At 47.7% G+C, this 20,686-nt stretch overlaps 1 protein-coding gene across 5 annotated transcripts in view; it reads left to right on the top strand.

The window, feature by feature from the left end:
- LOC129829830 (segment polarity protein dishevelled homolog DVL-1-like) overlaps nt 1-20,686 on the top strand; it is a 77,912-nt gene that overhangs the window by 10,866 nt on the left and 46,360 nt on the right. For all 5 annotated transcript variants that reach the window (XM_055891778.1, XM_055891777.1, XM_055891776.1 and 2 more), the window contains exon 4: nt 17,219-17,337. In XM_055891778.1, coding sequence (XP_055747753.1) covers nt 17,219-17,337 — 119 coding nt within the window. The remainder of the gene's footprint in view (nt 1-17,218; nt 17,338-20,686) is intronic.

Here is a 20,686-nt window from a genome sequence, read left to right as displayed (position 1 = left end):
GTGGCATCCCTCCCATCTGTGGAGTAGCAGTCTGCTCATCTATGCAGATAACTAAGCTTCCTCAGAGCGGCTCCACAAACAGCCATGATAGGGTAAACATCTTCAGGGAGAGACTGCTGCCATTGAATGCTTCTATTCGTGTTGAGATACTATTGTCCCCATAGGATAACCTTTTTTGGGTTCCATGTAGAAGCCTCTTGGGAAAAGTGTATACATGGAACCCAAAAAAGGTTATCCAATGGGGACAGCCAAAGAACCCTTTTGGGTACAGCAGTTGGCAAAACTCCTGTATTTTTCATCCTATATCTTGTTCTCCATCTTCTTTTTAAACAGCAAGCCAACCTGTTTTCAGCACTTTTATTTCCATGATTGATCAAAAGTCATTTTCTCATGCTGTCACGTCGCTCTGCAGCAGACATGTTTGGAACATCAAATCGCAATATCAAATCGCAATATCAAATCGCAATAAATATTGCATCGGCTCCTACGTATCGTGATAATTTCGTATCGTAAGGTCCCTGGCAATTCCCAGCACTACCAGTTAAAAGTTAGTAAAGATATATTATGAGGCCAGACAATGTGTGGTGTTATTACTACATCGATGGGTTAAAAACTTAGGAGCGAACTCCGCTTCTCGAATGTTGTTTGACCCTTATGCAAGCACTACACTTTGACTTCAAACAGACTGATTAAAGATTCTCACTGTACTTGTAAAGAGAGAGACCCCCAAAGCCAAATTTAGCAGGAAATTCTGTGGGCCCTGGGCTGGAGTTGTTAGTGCCATTACAGCAGTTAGCTTCTGCAGGGGTCTGTATTGAGAGCATGCAATCTGTCATGTTCCAGTATCTCTTTATCTACTGTTTGACATCCTGGCTTTTTGCCCTCCGCGGGCTGCTGCTCCCTGCTGCTTGGCTGTCAGCCTGCCTGATGATTTTATTGTTCGGGCCTCCTCTCTTCCTACTGCGTCTACTGCCACCTTGTGGTCAAATATGGGCATGTCGGTTCGGCTCCCACACGACAAGGACTTAACTTCCTATTCCCCCCTCACTTTCTCTCCCCTTGCTCTCTCTCTCTCTCTCGCTCTTTCTCCCTCTCTTTCAGACAGGCAGTGTTTTTTCTCTGGTCATTAGTAGGCCTATGGTGAATTCCCCATAGTGAGCTTCTGTCATTCTCAGCCTCACTCTGAAAATAGACAGAATATTATTACCAATTCATTTTGTTATTGTGCTTTATTCATGTATTTCATGGATCCATTCCTGTATGAATGGCTGTGTTTGATGGAGGACAGAATAGGAGTTTGGGCTGAGTGTGGTGCAGAGCAGGCAGAATTAATGTGCTTCTGCCTGATAATCCGGATTAGCGAACAACCATCTCTGTTTCCCCGGGGGTGATAGGCGGTTAGCGGGGCGGGGGGATCACAGCTGGCAGCCCCCCATCCCCCTCTCCCAACCCAGCCTCCATTCTTGGTAATCTCACACAGGATCAGCTGACACAGGCGATCAGCCTACCCCTTCCAGGCTGGACGGCTGCCATAGACAAACAACATCCACACCACACTGGCCAATCCCTGCCATAGACAGATAATATAAACATACTTCCCATCCCTGCTTTATCCCTGCCATAGACAGATAATATAAACATACTGCCCCATCCCTGCATTATCCCTGCCATAGACAGATAATATAAACATACTGCCCCATCCCTGCTTTATCCCTGCCATAGACAGATAATATAAACATACTTCCCATCCCTGCTTTATCCCTGCCTGAGACAGATAATATAAACATACCGCCCATCCCTGCATTATCCCTGCCATAGACAGATAATATAAACATACTGCCCCATCCATGCTTTATCCCTGCCATAGACAGATAATATAAACATACTGCCCCATCCCTGCATTATCCCTGCCTGAGACAGATAATATAAACATACTGCCCCATCCCTACATTATCCCTGCCATAGACAGACAATATAAACATACTGCCCCATCCCCTGCATTATCCCTGCCATAGACAGATAATATAAACATACTGCCCATCCCTGCTTTATCCCTGCCATAGACAGATAATATAAACATACTGCCCCATCCCTGCATTATCCCTGCCATAGACAGATAATATAAACATACTGTCCCATCCCCTGCATTATCCCTGCCTGAGACAGATAATATTAACATACTGCCCCATCCCTGCATTATCCCTGCCATAGACAGATAATACACTGCTCAAAAAAATAAAGGGAACACTTAAACAACACAATGTAACTCCAAGTCAATCACACTTCTGCGAAATCAAACTCTCCACTTAGGAAGCAACACTGATTGACAATACATTTCACATGCTGTTGTGCAAATGTAATAGACAACAGGTGAAAATTATAGGCAATTAGCAAGACACCCCAAATAAAGGAGTGGTTCTGCAGGTGGTGACCACAGACCACTTCTCAGTTCCTATGCTTCCTGGCTGATGTTTTGGTCACTTTTGAATGCTGGCGGTGCTCTCACTCTAGTGGTAGCATGAGACGGAGTCTACAACCCACACAAGTGGCTCAGGTAGTGCAGCTCATCCAGGATGGCACATCAATGCGAGCTGTGGCAAGAAGGTTTGCTGTGTCTGTCAGCGTAGTGTCCAGAGCATGGAGGCGCTACCAGGAGACAGGCCAGTACATCAGGAGACGTGGAGAAGGCCGTAGGAGGGCAACAACCCAGCAGCAGGACCGCTATCTCCGCCTTTGTGCAAGGAGAGCAGGTGGAGCACTGCCAGAGCCCTGCAAAATGACCTCCAGCAGGCCACAAATGTTCATGTGTCTGCTCAAACGGTCAGAAACAGACTCCATGAGGGTGGTATGAGGGCCCGACGTCCACAGGTGGGGGTTGTGCTTACAGCCCAACACCGTGCAGGACGTTTGGCATTTGCCAGAGAACACCAAGATTGGCAAATTCGCCACTGGAGCCCTGTGCTCTTCACAGATGAAAGCAGGTTCACACTGAGCACATGTGACAGACGTGACAGAGTCTGGAGACACCGTGGAGAACCTTCTGCTGCCTGCAACATCCTCCAGCATGACCGGTTTGGCGGTGGGTCAGTCATGGTGTGGGGTGGCATTTCTTTGGGAGGCCACACAGCCCTCCATGTGCTCGCCAGAGGTAGCCTGACTGCCATTAGGTACCGAGATGAGATCCTCAGACCCCTTGTGAGACCATATGCTGGTGCGGTTGGCCCTGGGTTCCTCCTAATGCAAGACAATGCTAGACCTCATGTGGCTGGAGTGTGTCAGCAGTTCCTGCAAGAGGAAGGCATTGATGCTATGGACTGGCCCGCTCGTTCCCCAGACCTGAATCCAATTGAGCACATCTGGGACATCATGTCTCGCTCCATCCACCAACGCCACGTTGCACCACAGACTGTCCAGGAGTTGGCGGATGCTTTAGTCCAGGTCTGGGAGGAGATCCCTCAGGAGACCATCCGCCACCTCATCAGGAGCATGCCCAGGCATTGTAGGGAGGTCATACAGGCACGTGGAGGCCACACACACTACTGAGCCTCATTTTGACTTGTTTTAAGGACATTACATCAAAGTTGGATCAGCCTGTAGTGTGGTTTTCCACTTTAATTTTGAGTGACTCCAAATTCAGACCTCCATGGGTTGTTACATTTGATTTCCATTGATCATTTTTATGTGATTTTGTTGTCAGCACATTCAACTATGTAAAGAAAAAAAGTATTTAATAAGAATATTTAATTCATTCAGATCTAGGATGTGTTATTTTAGTGTTCCCTTTATTTTTTTGAGCGGTGTATAAACATACTGCCCCATCCCTGCATTATCCCTGCCATAGACAGATAATATAAACATACTGCCCCATCCCTGCATTATCCCTGCCATAGACAGATAATATAAACATACTGCCCCATCCCTGCTTTATCCCTGCCATAGACAGATAATATAAACATACTGCCCCACCCCTGCATTATCCCTGCCATAGACAGATAATATAAACATACTGCCCCATCCCTGCCATAGACAGATAATATAAACATACTGCCCCATCCCTGCTTTATCCCTGCCATAGACAGATAATATAAACATACTGCCCCACCCCTGCATTATCCCTGCCATAGACAGATAATATAAACATACTGCCCCATCCCTGCCATAGACAGATAATATAAACATACTGCCCCATCCCTGCATTATCCCTGCCATAGACAGATAATATAAACATACTGCCCATCCCTGCTTTATCCCTGCCATAGACAGATAATATAAGCATACTGCCCCATCCCTGCATTATCCCTGCCATAGACAGATAATATAAACATACTGCCCATCCCTGCTTTATCCCTGCCATAGACAGATAATATAAACATACTGCCCCATCCCTGCATTATCCCTGCCATAGACAGATAATATAAACATACTGTCCCATCCCTGCATTATCCCTGCCTGAGACAGATAATATTAACATACTGCCCCATCCCTGCATTATCCCTGCCATAGACAGATAATACACTGCTCAAAAAAATAAAGGGAACACTTAAACAACACAATGTAACTCCAAGTCAATCACACTTCTGCGAAATCAAACTCTCCACTTAGGAAGCAACACTGATTGACAATACATTTCACATGCTGTTAGCTTCTGTCATTCTCAGCCTCACTCTGAAAATAGACAGAATATTATTACCAATTCATTTTGTTATTGTGCTTTATTCATGTATTTCATGGATCCATTCCTGTATGAATGGCTGTGTTTGATGGAGGACAGAATAGGAGTTTGGGCTGAGTGTGGTGCAGAGCAGGCAGAATTAATGTGCTTCTGCCTGATAATCCGGATTAGCGAACAACCATCTCTGTTTCCCCGGGGGTGATAGGCGGTTAGCGGGGCGGGGGGATCACAGCTGGCAGCCCCCCATCCCCCTCTCCCAACCCAGCCTCCATTCTTGGTAATCTCACACAGGATCAGCTGACACAGGCGATCAGCCTACCCCTTCCAGGCTGGACGGCTGCCATAGACAAACAACATCCACACCACACTGGCCAATCCCTGCCATAGACAGATAATATAAACATACTTCCCATCCCTGCTTTATCCCTGCCATAGACAGATAATATAAACATACTGCCCCATCCCTGCATTATCCCTGCCATAGACAGATAATATAAACATACTGCCCCATCCCTGCTTTATCCCTGCCATAGACAGATAATATAAACATACTTCCCATCCCTGCTTTATCCCTGCCATAGACAGATAATATAAACATACCGCCCATCCCTGCATTATCCCTGCCTGAGACAGATAATATAAACATACCGCCCATCCCTGCATTATCCCTGCCATAGACAGATAATATAAACATACTGCCCCATCCATGCTTTATCCCTGCCATAGACAGATAATATAAACATACTGCCCCATCCATGCTTTATCCCTGCCATAGACAGATAATATAAACATACTGCCCCATCCCTGCATTATCCCTGCCTGAGACAGATAATATAAACATACTGCCCCATCCCTACATTATCCCTGCCATAGACAGACAATATAAACATACTGCCCCATCCCCTGCATTATCCCTGCCATAGACAGATAATATAAACATACTGCCCATCCCTGCTTTATCCCTGCCATAGACAGATAATATAAACATACTGCCCCATCCCTGCATTATCCCTGCCATAGACAGATAATATAAACATACTGTCCCATCCCTGCATTATCCCTGCCTGAGACAGATAATATTAACATACTGCCCCATCCCTGCATTATCCCTGCCATAGACAGATAATACACTGCTCAAAAAAATAAAGGGAACACTTAAACAACACAATGTAACTCCAAGTCAATCACACTTCTGCGAAATCAAACTCTCCACTTAGGAAGCAACACTGATTGACAATACATTTCACATGCTGTTGTGCAAATGTAATAGACAACAGGCGAAAATTATAGGCAATTAGCAAGACACCCCAAATAAAGGAGTGGTTCTGCAGGTGGTGACCACAGACCACTTCTCAGTTCCTATGCTTCCTGGCTGATGTTTTGGTCACTTTTGAATGCTGGCGGTGCTCTCACTCTAGTGGTAGCATGAGACGGAGTCTACAACCCACACAAGTGGCTCAGGTAGTGCAGCTCATCCAGGATGGCACATCAATGCGAGCTGTGGCAAGAAGGTTTGCTGTGTCTGTCAGCGTAGTGTCCAGAGCATGGAGGCGCTACCAGGAGACAGGCCAGTACATCAGGAGACGTGGAGAAGGCCGTAGGAGGGCAACAACCCAGCAGCAGGACCGCTATCTCCGCCTTTGTGCAAGGAGAGCAGGTGGAGCACTGCCAGAGCCCTGCAAAATGACCTCCAGCAGGCCACAAATGTTCATGTGTCTGCTCAAACGGTCAGAAACAGACTCCATGAGGGTGGTATGAGGGCCCGACGTCCACAGGTGGGGGTTGTGCTTACAGCCCAACACCGTGCAGGACGTTTGGCATTTGCCAGAGAACACCAAGATTGGCAAATTCGCCACTGGAGCCCTGTGCTCTTCACAGATGAAAGCAGGTTCACACTGAGCACATGTGACAGACGTGACAGAGTCTGGAGACACCGTGGAGAACCTTCTGCTGCCTGCAACATCCTCCAGCATGACCGGTTTGGCGGTGGGTCAGTCATGGTGTGGGGTGGCATTTCTTTGGGAGGCCACACAGCCCTCCATGTGCTCGCCAGAGGTAGCCTGACTGCCATTAGGTACCGAGATGAGATCCTCAGACCCCTTGTGAGACCATATGCTGGTGCGGTTGGCCCTGGGTTCCTCCTAATGCAAGACAATGCTAGACCTCATGTGGCTGGAGTGTGTCAGCAGTTCCTGCAAGAGGAAGGCATTGATGCTATGGACTGGCCCGCTCGTTCCCCAGACCTGAATCCAATTGAGCACATCTGGGACATCATGTCTCGCTCCATCCACCAACGCCACGTTGCACCACAGACTGTCCAGGAGTTGGCGGATGCTTTAGTCCAGGTCTGGGAGGAGATCCCTCAGGAGACCATCCGCCACCTCATCAGGAGCATGCCCAGGCATTGTAGGGAGGTCATACAGGCACGTGGAGGCCACACACACTACTGAGCCTCATTTTGACTTGTTTTAAGGACATTACATCAAAGTTGGATCAGCCTGTAGTGTGGTTTTCCACTTTAATTTTGAGTGACTCCAAATTCAGACCTCCATGGGTTGTTACATTTGATTTCCATTGATCATTTTTATGTGATTTTGTTGTCAGCACATTCAACTATGTAAAGAAAAAAAGTATTTAATAAGAATATTTAATTCATTCAGATCTAGGATGTGTTATTTTAGTGTTCCCTTTATTTTTTTGAGCGGTGTATAAACATACTGCCCCATCCCTGCATTATCCCTGCCATAGACAGATAATATAAACATACTGCCCCATCCCTGCATTATCCCTGCCATAGACAGATAATATAAACATACTGCCCCATCCCTGCTTTATCCCTGCCATAGACAGATAATATAAACATACTGCCCCACCCCTGCATTATCCCTGCCATAGACAGATAATATAAACATACTGCCCCATCCCTGCCATAGACAGATAATATAAACATACTGCCCCATCCCTGCATTATCCCTGCCATAGACAGATAATATAAACATACTGCCCATCCCTGCTTTATCCCTGCCATAGACAGATAATATAAGCATACTGCCCCATCCCTGCATTATCCCTGCCATAGACAGATAATATAAACATACTGCCCCATCCCTGCCATAGACAGATAATATAAACATACTACCCCATCCCTGCATTATCCCTGCCATAGACAGATAATATAAACATACTGCCCCATCCCTGCTTTATCCCTGCCATAGACAGATAATATAAACATACTGCCCATCCCTGCATTATCTCTGCCATAGACAGATAATATAAACATACTGCCCATCCCTGCTTTATCCCTGCCATAGACAGATAATATAAACATACTGCCCATCCCTGCATTATCCCTGCCATAGAGAGATAATATAAACATACTGCCCCATCCCTGCCATAGACAGATAATATAAACATACTACCACATCCCTGCATTATCCCTGCCATAGACAGATAATATAAACATACTGCCCCATCCCTGCCATAGACAGATAATATAAACATACTGCCCCATCCCTGCATTATCCCTGCCATAGACAGATAATATAAACATACTGCCCATCCCTGCTTTATCCCTGCCATAGACAGATAATATAAACATACTGCCCCATCCCTGCTTTATCCCTGCCATAGACAGATAATATAAACATACTGCCCATCCCTGCCATAGACAGATAATATAAACATACTGCCCCATCCCTGCATTATCCCTGCCATAGACAGATAATATTAACATACTGCCATCCCTGCTTTATCCCTGCCATAGACAGATAATATTAACATACTGCCCATCCCTGCTTTATCCCTGCCATAGACAGATAATATTAACATACTGCCCATCCCTGCTTTATCCCTGCCATAGACAGATAATATTAACATACTGCCCATCCCTGCTTTATCCCTGCCATAGACAGATAATAACCTCTAGCTACAGACACAAAATGCCTCACCTGATCTATACCTGTGACTAATACAGTGTGTGTTTTTGCACAATGTAAGCATTAGCATACATATTTTCACCTGTTCTGGAGAGGCACAGATGCATCATTACATTCAGATGTAGAAACATGTTTACCATTCATCCCTCTGAATGAGCATGTCACAGCTGACCCACTCCTGTGTTGCTACTATATATATATGTGTGTTGTTAATGTGCACGCATCAGCCTCATCCACTCATGGCTCCTAAGGCTGATGAGACGGCGGCTTATATACCTTGAGGACTATAATGCATGAGTTACTTACTGTGTAGTCATGTGCACTCGTGTGTACGTACGTATATAAATACTAGCGTGTTGTCCGGGTGCGTTCATGCATGATACATAGGTCTAGTACATCCCGGAGTGTGTATGTGCAGAGTGTGTATGTGCAGAGTGTGTATGTGTATGTGCAGAGTGTGTATGTGCAGAGTGTGTTTGTGCTGAGTGTGTATGTGCAGAGTGTGTATGTGCAGAGTGTGTTTGTGCTGAGTGTGTATGTGCAGAGTGTGTATGTGCAGAGTGTGTATATGCAGAGTGTTTGTGCTGAGTGTGTATGTGCAGAGTGTGTATGTGCAGAGTGTGTATATGCAGAGTGTTTGTGCTGAGTGTGTATGTGCAGAGTGTGCGTGTGCAGAGTGTGTTTGTGCTGAGTGTGTTTGTGCTGAGTGTGTATGTGCAGAGTGTGTATGTGCAGAGTGTGTATATGCAGAGTGTTTTTGCTGAGTGTGTATGTGCAGAGTGTGTATGTGCAGAGTGTGTATATGCAGAGTGTTTGTGCTGAGTGTGTATGTGCAGAGTGTGCGTGTGCAGAGTGTGTATGTGCAGAGTGTGTATGTGCAGAGTGTGTATATGCAGAGTGTTTGTGCTGAGTGTGTATGTGCAGAGTGTGCGTGTGCAGAGTGTGTTTGTGCTGAGTGTGTATGTGCAGAGTGTGTATGTGTATGTGCAGAGTGTGTATGTGCAGAGTGTGTATGTGCAGAGTGTGTATGTGCAGAGTGTGTGTGCAGAGTGTGTATGTGCAGAGTGTGTATGTGCAGAGTGTTTGTGCTGAGTGTGTATGTGCAGAGTGTGCGTGTGCAGAGTGTGTTTGTGCTGAGTGTGTATGTGCAGAGTGTGTATGTGTATGTGCAGAGTGTGTATGTGCAGAGTGTGTTTGTGCTGAGTGTGTATGTGCAGAGTGTGTATGTGCAGAGTGTGTGTGCAGAGTGTGTATGTGCAGAGTGTGTATGTGCAGAGTGTGTACGTGCAGAGTGTGTTTGTGCTGAGTGTGTATGTGCAGAGTGTGCGTGTGCAGAGTGTGTGTGTGCAGAGTGTGCGTGTGCAGAGTGTGTGTGTGCAGAGTGTGCGTGTGCAGAGTGTGTGTGTGCAGAGTGTGCGTGCGCAGAGTGTGTACGTGCAGAGTGTGTTTGTGCAGAGTGTGTTTGTGCTGAGTGTGTATGTGCAGAGTGTGCGTGTGCAGAGTGTGTACGTGCAGAGTGTGTTTGTGCTGAGTGTGTATGTGCAGAGTGTGCGTGTGCAGAGTGTGTGTGTGCAGAGTGTGCGTGTGCAGAGTGTGTTTGTGCTGAGTGTGTATGTGCAGAGTGTGTATGTGCAGAGTGTGTATGTGCAGAGTGTGTATGTGCAGAGTGTGTGTGTGCAGAGTGTGCGTGTGCAGAGTGTGCGTGTGCAGAGTGTGCGTGTGCAGAGTGTGCGTGTGCAGAGTGTGTATGTGCAGAGTGTATGTGCAGAGTGTGCGTGTGCAGAGTGTGCATGTGCAGAGTGTGTATGTGCAGAGTGTGCATGTGTATGTGCAGAGTCTGTATGTGCAGAGTGTGTATGTGCAGAGTGTGTGTGTGCAGAGTGTGTATGTGCAGAGTGTGTTTGTGCAGAGTGTGTGTGTGCAGAGTGTGTATGTGCAGAGTGTGTATGTGCAGAGTGTGTGTGTGCAGAGTGTGTATGTGCAGAGTGTGTATGTGCAGAGTGTATGTGTGCAGAGTGTGTATGTGCAGAGTGTGTATGTGCAGAGTGTGTATGTGCAGAGTGTGTATGTGCAGAGTGTGTGTGTGCAGAGTGTGTATGTGCAGAGTGTGTGTGTGCAGAGTGTGTATGTGCAGAGTGTGTGTGTGCAGAGTGTGTGTGTGCAGAGTGTGTGTGTGCAGAGTGTGTATGTGCAGAGTGAGAGCAGTGTTCAGCAGGCTGGGTTGGTTGAGTTGTGTGTGTGCAGAGTGAGAGCCGTGTTCAGCAGCTGGGTTGGTTGAGTTGTGTGTGTGCAGAGTGAGAGCCGTGTTCAGCAGGCTGGGCTGGTTGAGTTGTGTGTGTGCAGAGTGAGAGCCGTGTTCAGCAGGCTGGGCTGGTTGAGTTGTGTGTGTGCAGAGTGAGAGCCGTGTTCAGCAGGCTGGGTTGGTTGAGTTGTGTATGTGCAGAGTGAGAGCCGTGTTCAGGAGGCTGGGTTGGTTGAGTTGTGTATGTGCAGAGTGAGAGCCGTGTTCAGCAGGCTGGGTAGGTTGAGTTGTGTATGTGCAGAGTGAGAGCCGTGTTCAGCAGGCTGGGTTGGTTGAGTTGTGTATGTGCAGAGTGAGAGCCGTGTTCAGCAGGCTGGGTTGGTTGAGTTGTGTATGTGCAGAGTGAGAGCCGTGTTCAGCAGGCTGGGTTGGTTGAGTTGTGTGTGTGCAGAGTGAGAGCCGTGTTCAGCAGGCTGGGTTGGTTGAGTTGTGTGTGTGCAGAGTGAGAGCAGTGTTCAGCAGGCTGGGTTGGTTGAGTTGTGTATGTGCAGAGTGAGAGCCGTGTTCAGCAGGCTGGGTTGGTTGAGTTGTGTGTGTGCAGAGTGAGAGCAGTGTTCAGCAGGCTGGGTTGGTTGAGTTGTGTGTGTGCAGAGTGAGAGCCGTGTTCAGCAGGCTGGGTTGGTTTGAGTTGTGTATGTGCAGAGTGAGAGCCGTGTTCAGCAGGCTGGGTTGGTTGAGTTGTGTATGTGCAGAGTGAGAGCAGTGTTCAGCAGGCTGGGTTGGTTGAGTTGTGTGTGTGCAGAGTGAGAGCAGTGTTCAGCAGGCTGGGTTGGTTGAGTTGTGTGTGTGCAGAGTGAGAGCAGTGTTCAGCAGGCTGGGTTGGTTGAGTTGTGTGTGTGCAGAGTGAGAGCAGTGTTCAGCAGGCTGGGTTAGTTGAGTTGTGTATGTGCAGAGTGAGAGCCGTGTTCAGCAGGCTGGGTTGGTTGAGTTGTGTATGTGCAGAGTGAGAGCCGTGTTCAGCAGGCTGGGTTGGTTGAGTTGTGTATGTGCAGAGTGAGAGCAGTGTTCAGCAGGCTGGGTTGGTTGAGTTGTGTGTGTGCAGAGTGAGAGCCGTGTTCAGCAGCCTGGGTTGGTTGAGTTGTGTATGTGCAGAGTGAGAGCCGTGTTCAGCAGGCTGGGTTGGTTGAGTTGTGTATGTGCAGAGTGAGAGCAGTGTTCAGCAGGCTGGGTTGGTTGAGTTGTGTATGTGCAGAGTGAGAGCCGTGTTCAGCAGGCTGGGTTGGTTGAGTTGTGTATGTGCAGAGTGAGAGCCGTGTTCAGCAGGCTGGGTTGGTTGAGTTGTGTGTGTGCAGAGTGAGAGCCGTGTTCAGCAGGCTGGGTTGGTTGAGTTGTGTATGTGCAGAATGAGAGCCGTGTTCAGCAGGCTGGGTTGGTTGAGTTGTGTATGTGCAGAGTGAGAGCCGTGTTCAGCAGGCTGGGTTGGTTGAGTTGTGTATGTGCAGAGTGAGAGCCGTGTTCAGCAGGCTGGGTTGGTTGAGTTGTGTATGTGCAGAGTGAGAGCCGTGTTCAGCAGGCTGGGTTGGTTGAGTTGTGTATGTGCAGAATGAGAGCCGTGTTCAGCAGGCTGGGTTGGTTGAGTTGTGTATGTGCAGAGTGAGAGCCGTGTTCAGCAGGCTGGGTTGGTTGAGTTGTGTATGTGCAGAGTGAGAGCCGTGTTCAGCAGGCTGGGTTGGTTGAGTTGTGTATGTGCAGAGTGAGAGCCGTGTTCAGCAGGCTGGGTTGGTTGAGTTGTGTATGTGCAGAGTGAGAGCAGTGTTCAGCAGGCTGGGTTGGTTGAGTTGTTTTTCTCACCAGCTTCAGGTTTCCTTGTTTTTTATTTGTGTTTTTTATTTGACCTTTATTTAACTAGGCAAGTCAATTAAGAACAAATTCTTATTTACAAACCCGGATGACGTCGGGCTCATTGCTATCTCACCTGCTGTTTTAGCTAGCTCTCCCAATCATGACCTGCAATCACTTTATGCCTTATTGTATGTCTCTCTCAAATATCAATATGCCTTGCATACTGTTGTTCAGGCTAGTTATCATTGTTTTGGTTTGCAATGGACCCCGTAGTTCCACTCTCCGTACCTCTGATACCTCCTTTGTCCCACTCCCCACACATGCGGTGACCTCACCCATTGAGACCAGCATGTCCAGAGATACAACCTCTCTTATCATCACCCAGTGCCTGGGCTTGCCTCCGCTGTACCCGTGCCCCACCATACCCTGGTCTGCACATTATGCCCAGAATCTATTCTACCACGCCCATAAATCTGCTCCTTTTATTCCTAGTCCCCAACGCTCTAGGCGACCAGTTTTGATAGCCTTTAGCCGCACCCTCATCCTACTACTACTCTGTTCCTCGGGTGATGTGGAGGTAAACCCAGGCCCTGCATGTCCCCAGTCACCCTCATTTGTTGACTTCTGTGATCGAAAAAGCCTTGGCCTCATGCATGTCAACATCAGAAGCCTCCTCCCTAAGTTTGCCTTACTCACCGCTTTAGCACACTCTGCCAACCCTGATGTCCTTGCCGTGTCTGAATCCTGGCTTAGGAAGGCCACCAAAAACTCTGAGATTTCCATACCCAACTATAACACTTTCCGTCAAGATAGAACTGCCAAAGGGGGGGAGTTGCAATCTACTGCAGAGATAGCCTGCAAAGTTCTGTCATACTTTCCAAGTCTATGCCCAAACAGTTCGAACTTCTAATTTTAAAAATTAATCTCTCCAGAAATAAGTCTCTCACTGTTGCCGCCTGCTACCGACCCCCCTCAGCTCCCAGCTGTGCCCTGGACACCATCTGTGAATTGATCGCTCCCCATCTAGCTTCAGAGTTTGTTCTGTTAGGTTACCTAAACTGGGATATGCTTAACACCCCGGCAGTCCTACAATCTAAGCTTGATGCCCTCAATCTCACACAAATCATCAAGGAACCCACCAGGTACAACCCTAAATCCGTAAACATGGGCACCCTAATAGACATTATCCTGACCAACTTGCCCTCCAAATACACCTCTGCTGTCTTCAATCAAGATCTCAGCGATCACTGCCTCATTGCCTGTATCCGCCACGGGTCCACGGTCAAACGACCACCCCTCATCACTGTCAAACGCTCCCTGAAACACTTCTGCGAGCAGGCCTTTCTAATCGACCTGGCCCGGGTACCCTGGAAGGATATTGACCTCATCCCGTCAGTTGAGGATGCCTGGTCATTCTTTAAAAGTTACTTCCTCACCATATTAGACAAGCATGCTCCGTTCAAAAAATGCAGACCCAAGAACAGATATAGCCCTTGGTTCACTCCAGACCTGACTGCCCTCGACCAGCACAAAAACATCCTGTGGCGAACTGCAATAGCATCGAAGAGCCCCCGTGATATGCAACTGTTCAGGGAAGTCAGGAACCAATACACGCAGTCAGTCAGGAAAGCAAAGGCCAGCTTTTTCAAGCAGAAATTTGCATCCTGTAGCTCTAACTCCAAAAAGTTCTGGGATACTGTAAAGTCCATGGAAAACAAGAGCACCTCCTCCCAGCTGCCCACTGCACTGAGGCTAGATAACACGGTCACCACTGATAAGTCCGTGATAATCGAAAACTTCAACAAACATTTCTCAATGGCTGGCCATGCCTTCCACCTGGCGACTCCAACCTTGGCCAACAGCCCCGCCCCCCCCCGCAGCTACTCGCCCAAGCCTCCCCAGCTTCTCCTTTACCCATATCCAGATAGCAGATGTTCTGAAAGAGCTGGAAAACCTGGACCCATACAAATCAGCTGGGCTTGACAATCTGGACCCCCTATTTCTGAAACTGTCCGCCGCCATTGTCGCACCCCCTATTACCAGCCTGTTCAATCTCTCCTTCGTATCATCTGAGATCCCCAAGGATTGAAAAGCTGCCGCTGTCATCCCCCTCTTCAAAGGGGGAGACACCCTGGACCCAAACTGTTACAGACCTATATCCATCCTGCCCTGCCTAGCTAAGGTCTTCGAAAGCCAAGTCAACAAACAGATCACTGACCATCTCGAATCCCACCGTACCTTCTCCGCTGTGCAATCCGGTTTCCGTGCCGGTCACGGGTGCACCTCAGCCACGCTCAAGGTACTAAACGATATCATAACCGCCATCGATAAAAGACATTACTGTGCAGCCGTCTTCATCGACCTGGCCAAGGCTTTCGACTCTGTCAATCACCATATTCTTATCGGCAGACTCAATAGCCTCGGTTTTTCTAATGACTGCCTTGCCTGGTTCACCAACTACTTTGCAGACAGAGTTCAGTGTGTCAAATCGGAGGGCATGTTGTCCGGTCCTCTGGCAGTCTCTATGGGGGTACCACAGGGTTCAATTCTCGGGCCGACTCTTTTCTCTGTATACATCAATGATGTTGCTCTTGCTGCGGGCGATTCCCTGATCCACCTCTACGCAGACGACACCATTCTGTATACTTCCGGCCCTTCCCTGGACACTGTGCTATCTAACCTCCAAACGAGCTTCAGTGCCATACAACACTCCTTCCGTGGCCTCCAACTGCTCTTAAACGCTAGTAAAACCAAATGCATGCTTTTCAACCGCTCGCTGCCTGCACCCGCACGCCCGACTAGCATCACCACCCTGGACGGTTCCGACCTAGAATATGTGGACATCTATAAGTACCTAGGTGTGTGGCTAGACTGCAAACTCTCCTTCCAGACTCATATCAAACATCTCCAATCCAAAATCAAATCTAGAGTCGGCTTTCTATTCCGGAACAAAGCCTCCTTCACTCACGCCGCCAAACTTACCCTAGTAAAACTGACTATCCTACCGATCCTCGACTTCGGCGATGTCATCTACAAAATAGCTTCCAATACTCTACTCAGCAAACTGAATGCAGTTTATCACAGTGCCATCCGTTTTGTTACTAAAGCACCTTATACAACCCACCACTGCGACCTGTATGCCCTAGTCGGCTGGCCCTCGCTACATGTTCGTCGTCAGACCCACTGGCTCCAGGTCATCTACAAGGCTATGCTAGGTAAAGTGCCGCCTTATCTCAGTTCACTGGTCACGATGGCTACACCCACCCGTAGCACGCGCTCCAGCAGGTGTATCTCACTGATCATCCCTAAAGCCAAAACCTCATTTGGACGCCTTTCCTTCCAGTTCTCTGCTGCCTGCGACTGGAACGAATTGCAAAAATCTCTGAAGTTGGAGACTTTTATCTCCCTCAACAACTTTAAAAATCTGCTATCCGAGCAGCTAACCGATCGCTGCAGCTGTACATAGTCCATCTGTAAACTACCCACCCAATTTACCTACCTCACCCCCATACTGCTTTTATTTATTTACTTTTCTGCTCTTTTGCACACCAGTATCTCTTCTTGCACATGATCATCTGATGATTTATCACTCCAGTGTTAATCTGCTAAATTGTAATTATTCCATTTATTGCCTACCTCATTCCTTTTGCACACATTGTATATAGATTCTCTTTTTTCTACCATGTTATTGACTTGTCTATTGTTTACTCCTTGTGTAACTCTGTGTTGTTGTCTGTTCACACTGCTATGCTTTATCTTGGCCAGGTCGCAGTTGCAAATGAGAACTTGTTCTCAACTAGCCTACCTGGTTAAATAAAGGTGAAATAAAAATAAAATAAAATAAAATTGCGCGCCGCCCTATGGGACTCCCAATCACAGCCGGATGTGATACAGCCTGGTTTCGAGCCAGGGACTGTAGTGACGCCTCTTGCACTGAAATGCAGTGACTTAGACCGCTGCGCCACACCGGAGCAGACACACACACACACACACACACACACACACACACACACACACACACACACACACACACACACACACACACACACACACACACACACACACACACACACACACACACACACAGACACACACAGACACACACAGACACACAGACACACACACTCCATCCTCCCCCGTGCCACAGGAATCATCTGGGATTTCAATGGCCCTCCTCATTAGTACCAGGCAGCATTGGACAGAATGCATCTCTCTCAGGGTATCTAGTCATTAATGACACTTGGTGAAACACACATCACATACCACACCCCAACAACACATCTCTCATGGCCAGGGGACTGAATATGAAACAGAGTCATCATTTGTTATAGAATAAATGTGACAAAAACAAATAGAGACATTAAATGTATTTCTATAGCTTCCAAAGTGTATTTTAGTGGAGGAGTGCCAAGATGGAGGCACAGTGGCTTCAACACAGCATTCCTATCAGTCATCTAGTGTATATATAAATTATTGGTTTCATTGTGGATCTACAGTTATTCAACTTTTTGAATGTGTGTATTTCAGTGCCAACGCGGTGAGCAGTCGGGATGGCCTGGACACAGAGACGGGCACAGAGTCCCCCCTGAGCCACCGTAGGGAGAGAGAGAGAGAACGTGCCCGGAGGAGAGCACGAGAGACTGAAAGTGAGTAACAATACACACACTTAGGATAACTACCTAAGTACAGTATGTGTGGTACAGTATCACCAATAACACATCATCCCAATATCATTCTACATCATTTTAGCAATATACCCTCACAGTGCTGACATTGTTCAGTAACACCCCGAAAGGGTGGACTGTAAATAATGTCAAAAACAAATCAGAGGATTCACCGGGTTCAGATCTGCTGGTGACAGGTAAATGGAACAGTTTGACCAAGATTGCTTTCGGCGCTTTCTCTCTTTCCCAAGAGGCTATTTTCCACCTGATGGTTTAACTTCAGGATGTGTGGGACTACTTTTCTTCCTATTATGACCATGCATGGAGTATAGCAGCTGGATGGGTGGTGGATGGATGGGCCCCCCCAAAAAATACAAAATAAAGCTATAGCACATGTATAGCTGCCTCTCAGTTATTGTGGAGATCTGAAACCACCTTTGTATGTTTTTACTATTGGGAAACTATTCAAATATACTCTTCTTTGTTGTTGCATATGTTATCCTTACTGCATGTACACATACAGTATCATGAATAATGGACATGGGAAAATGTCAGGAAACTCATAAGAATCTTGGTTAAGAAGAAATACTTCTGTCTTTATTTGTTGTTACTGTCATGGAAACATTTTGGCACTGAGCTCAGCAAAGAGTTCTAAGAAGGTCACTTGGAGAGGAGGAGGGCTTCCTCTATCCTCCTTCAGGGACCTTCCTCTATCCTCCTTCAGGGACCTTCCACTATCCTCCTTCAGGGACCTTCCTCTATCCTCCTTCAGGGACCTTCCTCTATCCTCCTTCAGGGACCTTCCACTATCCTCCTTCAGGGACCTTCCTCTATCCTCCTTCAGGGACCTTCCTCTATCCTCCTTCAGGGACCTTCCACTATCCTCCTTCAGGGACCTTCCTCTATCCTCCTTCAGGGACCTTCCTCTATCCTCCTTCAGGGACCTTCCTCTATCCTCCTTCAGGGACCTTCCTCTATCCTCCTTCAGGGACCTTCCTCTATCCTCCTTCAGGGACCTTCCTCTATTATCCTTCAGGGACCTTCCTCTATCCTCCTTCAGGGACCTTCCTCTATCCTACTTCAGGGACCTTCCTCTATCCTCCTTCAGGGTCCTTCCTCTATCCTCCTTCAGGGACCTTCCTCTATCCTCCTTCAGGGACCTTCCTCTATCCTCCTTCAGGGACCTTCCTCTATCCTCCTTCATGGACTTTCCTCTATCTTCCTTCAGGGACCTTCACCTATCCTCCTTCAGGGACCTTCCTCTATCCTCCTTCAGGGACCTTCCTCTATCCTCCTTCAGGGATCTTCCTCTATCCTCCTTCAGGGACCTTCCTCTATCCTCTTTCAGGGACCTTCCTCTATCCTCCTTCAGGGACCTTCCTCTATCCTCCTTCAGGGACCTTCCTCTATCCTCCTTGAGGGACCTTCCTCTATCCTCCTTCAGGGACCTTCCTCTATCCTCCTTCAGGGACCTTCCTCTATCCTCCTTCAGGGACCTTCCTCTATCCTCCTTTAGGGACCTTCCTCTATCCTCCTTCAGGGACCTTCCTCTATCCTCCTTCAGGGACCTTCCTCTATCCTCCTTCAGGGACCTTCCTCTATCCTCCTTCAGGGACCTTCCTCTATCCTCCTTTAGGGACCTTCCTCTATCCTCCTTCAGGGACCTTCCTCTATCCTCCTTCAGGGACCTTCCTCTATCCTCCTTCAGGGACCTTCCTCTATCCTCCTTTAGGGACCTTCCTCTATCCTCCTTCAGGGACCTTCCTCTATCCTCCTTTAGGGACCTTCCTCTATCCTCCTTCAGGGACCTTCCTCTATCCTCCTTCAGGGACCTTCCTCTATCCTCCTTTAGGGACCTTCCTCTATCCTCCTTCAGGGACCTTCCTCTATCCTCCTTTAGGGACCTTCCTCTATCCTCCTTCAGGGACATTCCTCTATCCTCCTTCAGGGACCTTCCTCTATCCTCCTTCAGGGACCTTCCTCTATCCTCCTTCAGGGACCTTCCTCTATCCTCCTTTAGGGACCTTCCTCTATCCTCCTTCAGGGACCTTCCTCTATCCTCCTTCAGGGACCTTCCTCTATCCTCCTTTAGGGACCTTCCTCTATCCTCCTTCAGGGACCTTCCTCTATCCTCCTTCAGGGACCTTCCTCTATCCTCCTTCAGGGACCTTCCTCTATCCTCCTTTAGGGACCTTCCTCTATCCTCCTTCAGGGACCTTCCTCTATCCTCCTTTAGGGACCTTCCTCTATCCTCCTTCAGGGACCTTCCTCTATCCTCCTTCAGGGACCTTCCTCTATCCTCCTTCAGGGACCTTCCTCTATCCTCCTTCAGGGACCTTCCTCTATCCTCCTTTAGGGACCTTCCTCTATCCTCCTTCAGGGACCTTCCTCTATCCTCCTTTAGGGACCTTCCTCTATCCTCCTTCAGGGACCTTCCTCTATCCTCCTTCAGGGACCTTCCTCTATCCTCCTTCAGGGACCTTCCTCTCATCCCACCATTCTGTTGTCCAGAGAGTAACTAAGCACATTACATGTCACCTCTCTTTCTACACTCAGAATGAATGTGTGCGGTGTAGTGCTTTGAGAAATATCATATTTTAAGATGGCACTTTGGACAATATCATTATTAGCAATTCTGATTCTTCCAATAATAATAGTCACTCCTACTCATTTCTACCTTTAATCCTACTCCTGGACCCGGTTCAACAGTGTGATGATGTTGGTGTTATATTTTCCATTCAACAACTACTGTAATGTGTCAGCCTATAGTCCCTGCTGTCTGTTCCTCTGTTTCTCCTCCATCCATGCCCACAGGAGATAGAGCCAGAGACAGTCCTTTTATCTCTTTATCTCATCACTCCATCTCTTCCTCCCCTGATCTGCTGTTCACAGCGAACCTGGCTGTGTGGATCCTGCAGCTCCAGGCTCATTAACCAAATACTCATTAATTTATGTGGCTTAATTAGGATGAGCAAGATAAAGCATCAGGCTGGTTGGTACTGTAGAGACGAGAGAGCTGTAAAGTCTATGTGTAATACAGGGGCATTTGTGTGCATGTGTGTACCTGCTGTCCTACTGGGAAACAAACTACAGAGCTGGAATCATGTAACCTATCTCTTCTCCTCTCACTACAACCTTTGTTTTTCTAGCCACGCTGTTAAGTTCTGATTTGAGAAAGTGAAAATAGGGCTGTGTGTCATGTCCCTGTGGCCCTCTCTAGAAATAGCAGCCAGTAGCAGCCCCTCTGTTGAGGAGTAATAATCTCTCTCTCTCTCTCTCTCTCTCTCTCTCTCTCTCTCTCTCTCTCTCTCTCTCTCTCTCTCTCTCTCTC

Source organism: Salvelinus fontinalis, chromosome 31, assembly GCF_029448725.1.
Source record: "Salvelinus fontinalis isolate EN_2023a chromosome 31, ASM2944872v1, whole genome shotgun sequence".
In the NCBI taxonomy this organism is placed as follows: Eukaryota; Metazoa; Chordata; class Actinopteri; order Salmoniformes; family Salmonidae; genus Salvelinus; species Salvelinus fontinalis.
Note: the sequence above shows the minus strand (reverse complement) of the source record. Positions and strands in the feature narration are given on the sequence as shown.